A 12,335-nucleotide genomic window follows, 5' to 3' on the forward strand; every position below is an offset into this window, starting at 1 on the left:
ATAATAAGATAAAAGCAGTAATAAAAAGTCTTCCACCAAAGAAAAGCCGAGGACGTATTGATAACTTCACTGCTGAATTCTACCAAGCATTCAAAGAAGAACTAATACCAAACCTATTTAGACTATTCCAAAAATCAAGGAAGAAGGAATACTCCCAAACTCATTCTACGAGGCCTGTATCATCCTGATACCAAGCCAGACAAAGACACACCAAAAAAAGAAAACTATAGGCCAATATCTCTGATGAACACAGATGCAAAAATCCTCATCAAAATACTACCAAACTGTATTCAACAACACATTAAAAAGATTATTCATCATGATCAAGTGGGATTCATCCCAGGGACGCAAAGATGGTTCAACATATGCAAATCAATCAATGTGATACATCATAATCAACAGCATGAAGGATAATTGTTCTCATGGAGACAGACAGTAGTAGAATAATGGTTAACAGAGCCTGGGAAGGGCAGTGGGAAGGGGCGAGGGGAATAAAGTGGGGATAGTTAATGGATACAAAATTCTAGTTAGATAGAATTAATAATATTTGATAGCACAACAGAGTGACTATAATCAACAGTAAATTAGCATACATTTTTAAATAACGAAAAGTGGAATTGGTATGTTCCTAATACAAAGAAATGATAAATGCTCGAGGTGATGGATACCTTCATTTGATTAATACAGATTGTATGCCTGTATTAATAAAAACATATGTACCCTATAAATATGCCTACCATAGGAATAACTACCATATGCCTATAATAATTAAAAATAAAAATAAATTTAAAAAGAAATGAAATAAACCCATAAAAATAAATGAATGGATAATGTCACTTATATGTGGAATCTAAAATAGTCGAGCTCATAGGAGTGGAGTAGAATGGTGGTTCCCAGAGGCTGGCAGGATAAGGTGGAAGAGGAAAGGGGAGATGCTGGTCAAAAGGTACAAAGTCTCAGTTAGACAGGAGGAATAAATTTAGTGATCAACTGCACAGCATAGTGACCGTTGTTAACAATCATGTATTGTATATTTCAAAATTGCCTGAAGAGTGGATTTTAAACCTTTTCACCACAAAGAAATGATAAGTATGTGAAGTGATGGATATGTCAATTAGCTTGATTTAATCATTCTATAACACAATGTATATATATATATAATCATATTGTACCCCATAAATATATACAATCGTTATTTAATTAAAAATTAAAACAATTTTTTTAAAAGTGAAAAAAAGACATTGAAATAAATTTTCCTTTGTTAAACTCATTTCTTCTTATGGATTGTTAAGCTTATAGCGAAAGAAATATACATATAATAAATATAATCTTACATGATATAGGAAAGAATGAGTTTTGAGTTTATTTAATTAAAAAGAAACAAAAGAATTTCTTGATATGGGTATAGCTCAAGGTATCAACAGGAATGACATTTCATTTTAATTACTAATTTTCAACTAACTCTCAAAATCATATATATTATGCCAGTTACCTAAGGCATTGACTGTTGAATTCTTCATTGGCAGATATTTTAGTCACAAAGTATTTTGAAAGTTGATTAATGAGTGTCATTCATCTCAGCAATCAAAATTGAATATAAAAAATGTATTCATTTCCAATCCAATTGTCACTTTTTACTTTCATTGAGAGTCTATTGTATGACAGGTTCTAAATATGTGTCACCTCTGATCCTTCCTTTAATCCTGTAAAATTTATATTTTTAATGAATTCATTTTATAGATGAGCAAACCAAATTTCTGAAAGATTATCAAGTTGCTAAAGTTCACAGAGTGAGTTAGTAGCAAAGCTGTAACTCAAACCTGCGTCTGTCTTGCTTCAGTCTGTGTGTTTCCTATTCATATCATAATGTGCACGAAGAACGGGTAAAGCTGATCTTTGACTGTATCATTTGATTTATAAAGTAAAAGGCACAGAGGCCTTGCCAGAATCTTTTGCTCATCTTATTTTTAGTCTATTGGTTATGCAAAAGAGTTTTCAAGAATACAAAAGACAATTAATCTGACCTCTACCATAAATACTTTAAATTGATGGACAAGAACAAAACCTACATCTGAGAAGGTCATCTCATCTAAATAGAGAGGAAATGGGCCATAAATACAAGTTTCTTTCTATAAAAAGAGAATTGTGAAACCACATCTAGAATTCTTCCTACATTTCTCATTATTATATTACAAGAATGTATAATACAACTGTAAAAAGGAACAAAAATAATAAAGGGGATAAGAAAGCTTCTTTAAGATAAATAAAAAATAATAGATTCTAGAGTGAAAGAAGAGGCTGGTCGGGTTGGGAGAGGCCGGGGAATTGGAGAGGCACATGAACTAAACATCATGCCTTGTACTTTGGCAAAGGCAAATGTGACCTCAAATGATGGCAATAACAAAAGCAAAATCTTAACCAAAACAAATAAATCACTGTGCTGACAATCACTTTTTATATACGGTTTGTCATCCTTTTGACTTTCTTTCTTTTACCTGTAGATGATTGCTGAGAAACCAACAGTTAACTTCCTGGACTATTCTAGGAAGAAAAAAAATATGGTGACACTAAGCCTAGAGAAAAGAAGGCTGATAGTGGATGCAATAATGAGTTTTGTATAGATAAAAGGATAGAATATGAATGACAGGCAGATATTATGTAGTTCCACTGAGACTAGGGAAGAGGGAAGGTCAAATGTAAGAAAGGTGTTCCATGGGCTTAGAGACACAAGAATGATTTTTTTCAATATAATAATGTTTCATAATTATAGATACTCTGCTAGGTAAGTTTTTCTTCCAATGGTTTAGGTTCAGTACTGCCCTGAAAAAGGGATAGCCTTTTGATGACCTTTTCCAGACCATGATTAAAATTTAGTTTACCGGCTTTCTCATTATCTTGCAAGGTATGAATAAAATAATGATTCTACCCTAATCTGACTTGGCACTTGTAGCCTAGGAATTTCTGTTTTAAAGTCTTCTTCCCACAGTATTTTATTTTATGATGCAAAGAAGTCAAAGCAGATCATCTTGATAGTCTCCTATGCAACAGAGCTGCTCACTTCATTTAAATGGAAATGTGCATTTTCATGGAAATTCAGCCCTATATCGATGAACAAAGATAAGCTGCCACTATTAAACAGAATAGTGATATACAAAAAAAAAAAATAATGCCCTAAAAAACTCATAGAAAACAGTGAAATTTATGGGAAAAGATAGTGAATGTTAAGAATATATATACAGATAAATTAAAATTTTAAGGTTTAGTCATATAGTATTTGGATGGTTAGAAAACTGAAAATCTCAGGACAAAGATCGTGGAAGGCAAGCTGAATACATGTATCTCCGATGAGCATAGTGACTTAATATGAAAAACTAAGTAGCACATTACCTTTCATAAGTAAACATTAGCCATCTAATAAACATTGTTTAGTGAATGTGTAAATAAATGTCTCGGGTCAGGTATAATATCATGCTCTTTTCCTTCTGAAAATATTAATGTGGCTGTTTTTACATTCTTTTTTAATAACTCATTTAAGAAATATTTAATGATTGTATATTGTGGTCTCCCAAATAGAAACCTGGAACGCATTCTTAACTGTTTCTTTGCATGTATGGTGGTCTTGTAGATTTTTACTCAGCAATGAATTGTGAATTTAAGTATTTTTTTTTTTTTTTTGCTATTCCTACTGTCAATGCCTTAGTCCTGCCTGAATATCTCTCACTTGGCTATTGTTATGACCTGAGATCTGACCTCTCTCATCTTCCCTACCCTACTTTACCTGTGTCCAGCATTTAAGTCATGTAATTGATATTTCTAAGAGGACTATCTAATGCACACAAATGATGAGGAAATGGAGTCTGAGAAGGAAGAATCAATACATGGGGAACAAAAAATAAAGGATACATGACAACCTAAGGAAAGTATTTATGGTTAAAAGTTGAGCAAGTAAATAGTTGTGCAAGTATGTCATAAAATTACTTAACTAATGATTTTTCTTCCATTTGATTCAGTGATGCTTTTTCCATACTGCTGTTGTAGGAAATATCTATACATTCGCCACCAATTTGTTCCACATACAAACACAATTTTAGAAACACGGCTGCTATGGTTTGAACTCCCAGAGTTCATGTGTTGGGAATTAAATCTTTAATACAACAGTGCTGAGAGGTGGGACTTTTAAGAGGTAATTAGGGATCTGCTCTCATGGAAGATTAATGCAGGGAGTTTGTTATAAAAGGGGGAGCTTGGCCCCCTTTTTTCATGTGATGCCTCTACCATGTTATGACAGCAACAAGAAGGCCCTCGCCAGATGCCCTCCATCTTGGACTCCCAGCCTCCAGAACCTTGAGTCAAATAATTTTATAGTTATTATAAATCACCCAGTGTGTGGTATTCTACTACAGCAGCATAAAACAGACTAAGACAATGACCTAAAGGAGTTAATCAACAGAGCAGTACTGGCCGGGCCACAAAGAAGAAAGTTATGTTAAAACAGCTTTGTCTTCCAAAGCACTTTTATTTTCATGATTTTTGTGGAGATGGATAGTAAAAGGACTCTTAGCATACTGTCTGAAAGTTGAAATAGTCAAAAGTGAATAAAGATTAAAAAAGAGACACCAATGAATAGGACTGACTGTATGGTTCCCATACTCTGTCTTTGTCAAATGAGAGAAATCCCATTATGACTTTCATTAGAGGTCAGAAATAGCAGGTGGAAAATGATATTAAAATAATCTCTTTGTACTTATTTTTTGCTTTTGAGGTATGCATTATACTTCTTTTAGAGAAAAATTATATTTTGGTTAAAAAAATCCAAAAACTTAAAAAGTTTATTTATATAGTTCATACTTCAGATAGATACTTGATTTTCTCTTTCAATATTATGATTTCAGACAATGGCATTTTAATTTGTGCACAAAGTGCTACAACAGAAAATGCTTCTACTGTAGTTATGTGAGTATGGGACAATAGAGTATAAACAGATTTTTTCTTGGGGGGCCAGAAGAAAGCCAAATATGGTGTGCTATGGAAATTATTCAATCTCCTTTCTTTTGTATTCCTTTGTTGACTTAACACAAATTCTAAAACTAAATGAATATAATGCAGTCACTCTTTTCAATTATGCCTGTTGATATGATCTGTGTTGTCAGTAGGGGATAGAGAATCTGGTTCCATTCTGGGTCCTTAATCTTTCTGATAAGGCAGCCTCTAGCTGACAGTGCAAGGATTAAGTGCACAGGAACCATGTGTGAGCTTTCAGAGGGAGACCTGGCCAGGCAGGAGATGAGATGATCCATTGTGCATAGGGGATGGAGTGGAATCAGGAAGAACTTTTTACCAATGTCTCTGGGATTCTTGAGGTAGTTCTAGTTCTAGTACCTGGGAAACAGAGTTAGCTTCATGGACGTGAGACTTGTGAGGTCACTTAGAGCTTTGAGTTTAGGAGGGGTCCTATAGGTGGTTTAGTTCTCTATTGTCACTCTATTCTTAATAATTTTTTTTCAATAACGGACTCCGCATTTTCAATTTATACTGGATCCTGTTATGTAGCCTGTTCTGGGGAAAAAGGGTTATGAAAGAGACAAAACTTCATCAGCTGCTTTCTTTTGGTCCTTGTAAAAATATGACACCTGGCTGGAATGGCCATGCTTGGGTCTCTTCTGCTCTCTGTAAAGGATTACACAGATATTCACCATCTAGAACCTACATTCCCCTTCAGGTTCTACTCTCCCTTTTCTATTTTAGGAAAACACCCTCCTCAAACCTTTTTAGTTACATACATGGCTGCCCTGTCAGCAATTATATTTCCAAACTCTCTTGAATTTACATGTGTCTATGCAATTTTATTTGGACCATGGGCATGTAAATAGATGTGCTGGGAATTTCCATGTTATTGTCTTAAAGACAAAGCCAAAGAGACTGAACTCTTTCTTTTTCCTTCTCATAGGCAGGGAAGGCAAACGTGCTGGTGACCCAGCTTTGATCATCTAGAGGAGGATGACATGCTACGGGAAGGCAGAGCAAAGAGTAGAAGGAACTCAGGTCCTTACGAGACCTCCTGACTGAGAGTTCCTCTGCCACCATTGACTATTCACCTTGGGTCAAGCATTTGAAAGGAATAAATCTGTATTCTGGAGTGTATTTGTTACATCAGCTTAGGCTCTGCCATAAGTAGTGTTCAGCATAAATTCTTGTGGGCTGATTTACCATAAATTTCTATTTATTCAGAATAGTTGAATAATAGTATTCTAAGCACTGAAAAATTCTACATAGGGAGAATTATTAATTTGCATTAAAATGACATAAAACTATGTTGAACCAAATTTTATTTCTGGTGGTTCTCAGAACTTGTCTGGGTCTTGCAGAGCCTCAAGGTCATCATTATGAATACTAATTATAGTATATGTCTATAGATTTGGGGGCTTGAGTAAATCTATAATAACCTTGTGACAAACTCCTGAAACTGCATTTTCAAAATAAATTCCCGAAGCTCTCTAGTTTCATTGTAATTTATCTCCATTATGAAGAAAAGATGATAGAATGTTTAAAATAGCTTTTGCAAATTTCCTCATTGTTTGAAAACAATATGTACACTTATATCCTTCATAAAAAATAACATGACAAATATAAGATAATTTTACTTTTCACTTAAAATTTTTCAATGACTAAAACTGCTTAGATTTAAAATAGTGTGCTGATAAACCAGTTACAAAGCCACTAAGGAATCATTTGTCCAAAACTGTAGATTTTACATTTACCTGCCCCAATGACTCTCTCAATGCGAATTCTTGAGGGATCAATCTCCTTGGCAAATTCATGGACTGCTACGGATGGGTCTTCGTATGTATCTGGATCAATGTAAGTTTTAATTCCTGGGAAGCGTACTGCAGCAAAAAAGAATAATTGATTTAGTTAAGAGTATGTTAGTAGTCATATATCTTGTGAATATTTAAAGTGGAAAATGACATACTGAAGTAGTCAGTCTTATTAATTCCTTAAATTCTCTCTTTTTTTCCTATCCCACCCTCTCTGCCCCCATTAAAGCTTTGACTACCTGTGATCAAAATTTTGTTTCTGGCCAGGCGCAGTGCCTCATGCCTGTAATTCCAGTACTTTGAGAGGCTGAGGAAGGAGGACCTCAAGTGTGAGGTCCCGTGTTTGAGACCAGCCTGGGCAACATAGTGAGACTCATGGTGGTGTATGCCTGCAGTTCTAACTACTTGGGAGGCTGAGGCAAGAGGATCGCTTGAGCCCAGGAGTTTGAGGTTGCAGTGAGCTATGATCATGCCACTGTACTCCAACCTGGGCCACGGACAAGACCCTGTCTCTAAAAAAATAAAATAAATAATTTTACTTGCTTTTAATGGAACATGACCTGGTGGTTTCATAGAGAGAGTGAGCTGACAGGTTCCAGAAAACACATTTTTTTTATATTTCTGTAAAAAGTTTAACCATCTCATTCATCCAATGAAATACCAATACATTTCACGTCTGATCTGGTTCAGGACATGAGGAAAAAGAGACATAAGCTTCCCTGCAAAGCAAGCAAGCCCCATAGAATCCTTCCTCGACCCTCTGCATTCTAAGGCACTAGGTTCCCTGAACTCATGATGCATTCCTGTGGTCTCTCCCTATTCCAGAAACCCTCAAGCAGTAAAGAACAGACCCCCTGACAGTGACAAGAAGGGCCACTTGAGATAATGGCCATTTTCTGTGTTTTTGTAGTTGCTTCCATGGCCCAACTGCACATAGTCCTGAAAAAAACAACTGGCTTGTCTTTCCTGGTGGGAATGATGGGAATCAAAGGCCCAAATCTGGTCACTGGTTCTGTAGCTGCTGCCCTTTCCTTGGTGGGGATGAAGTGCTCACAGCCTACAGTTACAATGATGAGCAGGAATGGCTGGAAAACATGAATGTGTACTTGTGTATTCATTTGTGAATTTGTAAGTACCTGAAGACATCATAGATTGCCTCTGCCTGTGAATATCCCTCTGTTTTGTTCATTCATCTCTTTCTTTCGTATTCTTTTATTGAGAGACAAGGGTCTCACTATGTTGCCCAGGCTGGTCTCAAACTTCTGGGTTCAAGGAATCCTCCTGCCTCAGCCTTCTCAGTAACTGGGACTACAAGTACAAGCCACCTCGCCAGGCTGATTGATTTCTGTTTTCCATCATAGATTTCTAGCCTTTGGAGGACAAGAGATCATTTCTTATACATCTTTCCAAATACTTTAGGTATGTTTTTATAGGTAATAAACACACAAGAATCTGTAACTAAATACAAATTAGTAGAGATTAAAAGGCCAATGTGAAATTTGTGGCAGAGTAAATGATATTTAATTTTATTACTTTTTAGATTTTGAAAGCCATATATTAATAATGCAAAGAGTTAACTGTTGTTTGGATCTCCTTAGGAACATGCTTTTGCAAGAAAATCTCAAAAGCAAATGAAAGATAATTAAGTTTAGAGGAGTGATGAAATGCCCATTATTAGCAGTAATTTCCTTCATTAGTTCTTCTATGCCCATTGCCTTCATTTATACATTTTATCTACTATATTCTTAGTGCTGCATATGCACCCATGAGAAAATTAGCATTTCTCAAAATAGCACCAGAAAAGCTTATTTCTAGGCACACCTAGACCTGACACTGATTTTGAAATGCTATACTTCCCGTGACTTCACACAGTTTAGGTTGGGAGAAAGTAAAACATATAGCCTGTACCTCAATTTTTATATTCCATATGGTATATTTATAACTTAGCAGGATTTGTGATTTTTGATTGAGTTCTAGAAACTCAAATCTAATAGCTATTACTAGATGATTAGTAGTTATCTAATCAGATCTGTGGTCATGTTGATAACATTACTTTAGGCACAGACAACCAGCATAATTTATTAAGTTATAGTTTTAATAATTAAGTCATTCAATTATTTTAGGTGGTACATATTTCTTTAGAACAAATGGATTAGTTAATATCACTTTTTTCTTTTAAACATAATATGTGTAGCATGGGAAAAAATCAACCAAACAATTCCAATTTTGAATATCTGGTTACTTATTTAATGTATTCCTGTCTTCTTAAACATCAGTTTATTTTTCTTCTGCCTCTTTAGCTGTCTTGGGTTATTTTCATTGCTTCTTGCTGTGCCCATCTGGTTTAGTTTATGCTAAACTGCTATTTGGAAAACAGATGATAAATACCTCAGGAGCACCTTTTCCCTCTGCATCTCAGTACTAAATGCCCTGCTGTGAATCTTAAGGTTGCCCAGCATAAGTCATTGGCCCAGGTGTCTGGATCCAGCTTCCTGCAATCTGTTTACAGCATTGCCAAGTATTGGCTCTCTCAGCTGTGCCAGTCTCAAAATTATTGTACAAGATATGAGAGCTTGCTAAAAATGCTTAAGTCTTGGCCCTACTCTGGACCTTCTCAGTCAGAACCCTGCGGTGTAAGGGGGAAACATTCTAATGCAGATGGTCCTTAGGCCACTTTTTGAGAAACCACGTGAGCCTTAGAAATAGCCCTAAACCATCCCACCACATTTATAATTTCCTCACTTAAATCCTTTCCCTTTCTTAGAGAGTGAATATAGATTGAAAAGTCCCTTATACCTGTTACATATTATCTCTATTAGATCTCTAATTAGAGAACATCCGTTTCTTGTTAATTCAGTGTCTCAGGACAGAAAAACTGTCTTGACAAAGCAGTTTGCTGTTTGGAGGTGAAGGTGGAGGTGGGTGTTGGGGAGGACAGGATGGCAATTATCAAACAAACTGTAGCGGCAAGAATAGGTTGCTTAGGAAAAGATCCCTCGAATGAATATAACCTTGTAGTCAGTCCAAGGATTTCATACATATTCTAAGAATTAAAGAGCTGATATTCTTTTTTAGTGTTAATGAATTTTAAATTGATTTATGTTTGAATGACAGTCCCTACAAAAAGGAATAAAGATTCCTTAATATGTCTATATCTAATGCTCCACTAAATAAAACAAACTCATGTTCTGGAGCCATTGTTAGTGGTAAATAACTAGACATAATCACTTATATTTTTAGCAAATTTAGTCTGCTGTGTTGAGTATTAGGAAAAAGGTATTATCATTTAAAGAGAAGCAAGTGCAATTTCCACCAATAAACCTAGAAACCAGATGAAAGGCCTTAATGCTTGAAAGGTTGAAAGAGATTTTTTTCTTTCTTTCTCAACTCAATAGATACAAGTTTAAAATGAACTCTTGAAGTGCTGGAACAACATAAAATAATAAAAGGGAGTCACTGCACTACTTACAATGCCCATTCTGTAATTGGTTTCTTCTCTTCTCTTCTGACTTCATTTTGGCCTTTATGTACCACTGACATCTTTTGAAAAGGTAAACAGAAACTTGTTTTAAGAATTATGTTGGATAAGAACCTAAATCAATTAAAATAAATATCATCTATGAACAAAGTTCTTGTCATAAACATTACTTTTAAGAATATCTTTATAGCATGTGAAAATACTCCATAGAAGGCTGCACCTCAAAATTAGCCTCAGATAAGAATAAAATACTGTCAAGTAGATTGACCCAAAAGATAAGAATTTTAGAAAATATTTTACAATCAGCTATACCCATCACTTCATTTCTTATATGACTTCTAAGAGTCAGAGTTGGTAAAAAGCATTAAAAGTCAAAATAAAAAAAGATGTTTGAGTCAGAATCTCAGAAATTTAGACATTTTCCATTTTCAGTGCTAAATAGCATAATGGTTTAGCACTTTTCTTTTTTAATATCTAAATTTTATAGAGGCATATTCTGTTCCTTCTCTGGACAACCTTGTTCCCATGAGTTCTTCAACATAAATAAATTCCTCATTATATGATTTGATGGTTCATAAAATTTCTAATTCCTATAATTAAACAAAATACATTTGTAGTACACAATCTAATCTTTCAACGTGAATTTGACGTCACATTCCATGGCAAGTTGAGTATTTATTCAGAAATGTCTTATAGTTTCCCTACCAAAGTGTTTAAGGGATAATTCAAATTTTTTTTTTTATCTCATGTAACTTAAATTGTTCTCTCCAGTGCACAGAATGTTACAGCAGCTTCTGATGTCATATAAATTGCTAAAATAGAAATTGAACGCTGAAAATAATTTAGTACAGTTTTGTTGTTGTTGTTGTTTATCATTAAATCCTCTTTTTAGGTAGTATTTTCTGCTCTGCTCTTTCCATTATCCCAAATAAAGATCTTTGGGCTCATCTCTCAAGTTTATTAGGCCAAACTTAACTTAGACTACAAAGATTGAAATGTTTCCTTTTGAGTTTTTCATATTTACATGTTAAGACAACATTTTCTGATATTTTAATGAAATGCTTTTCCATACATGTATATGTTATTTGAATCACTGTTTACTGAAATACTCTATGAGAAAATAAGGGGTTTACCTATGTTCTACAAGATACATATAACTGTAACTTTATCCAATTTTGCAATATATTGAGTCACTATTAAATAAAATGTCATTAAAATCAAAATCAACTTCCATGATGAGCAGAGTTTTTTTTGTTTGTTTGTTTGTTTGTTTTTGAAAATTAGGGATACATATGAGCCTGCTGTTAAATAAAATCATATTTAAAACAGTATTACAAACTTCTTCAAAGGAACTTTCAAAATGAAAAACAAAAAACTTTCTGAATCAAAATTAACCATCATATCTAAATTATAACAGTCTAGTTAACATGATATAATTTGTTTCTTTGGAGTTAAGATCTCATTATAGGACCTCACTGTATTTATCAATTGAATAATCTTTCTGGGCTCCAAATCCCATTGTCTTTAAATTGTGTGCAACTCCATGATAATTACAGTATTATCAAGATATAAGAGGCTCCAAATTCACAATGCACAGGCAGCATTTATGTTATAGAGATCAATTAATATACAGCAGCGTTTATTCTTTTACTTATTTTTTTAATAAGGTTTGCTAAAAATGTAGCAATGCACAGAATATTGGCAATTTGATTTTTTTTAAGCTAACCAAATTGTCATTGTGACTTTATATGCAACCAAATGCTTTTATTTTTTTCTTTTTCAGACTTACACCATTAACCCTCACTAAAAGTTTTTCTCTTTCTATCTCTCTCTCTTCTCTCTCTTCTCTTTATTCTCCTCTTCTTTTCCTCTCCTCCTCTTTCCTCTCCTCCCCTCCACTGTCCCTTCTCCTATCCCTCCCTTCCTTCCTTCTTTCCCCCATCTAATCCCTCTTCTTGCAAAGGAGTCATAGATAGGATTAGAATTTTGCCCTTTTTTCAGCAAGAAAACTTAGAACTACCAGAATGTAAGGTTTTTGTTTG

The 12,335-nt window shown here is 34.4% G+C and overlaps 1 protein-coding gene across 2 annotated transcripts in view; it reads right to left on the minus strand.

Moving 5' to 3' along the window:
- Positions 1 to 12,335, minus strand: part of EPHA6 (EPH receptor A6) — an 836,036-nt gene that overhangs the window by 238,521 nt on the left and 585,180 nt on the right. For both annotated transcript variants that reach the window (XM_045557615.1, XM_045557625.1), the window contains 2 exons: positions 10,285 to 10,355; positions 6,759 to 6,884 (listed from right to left, as the gene is read on the minus strand). In XM_045557615.1, the coding sequence (XP_045413571.1) occupies positions 6,759 to 6,884; positions 10,285 to 10,355 (197 nt within the window). The remainder of the gene's footprint in view (positions 1 to 6,758; positions 6,885 to 10,284; positions 10,356 to 12,335) is intronic.

This window comes from Lemur catta, chromosome 1 (genome assembly GCF_020740605.2).
Source record: "Lemur catta isolate mLemCat1 chromosome 1, mLemCat1.pri, whole genome shotgun sequence".
Classification (NCBI taxonomy): Eukaryota; Metazoa; Chordata; class Mammalia; order Primates; family Lemuridae; genus Lemur; species Lemur catta.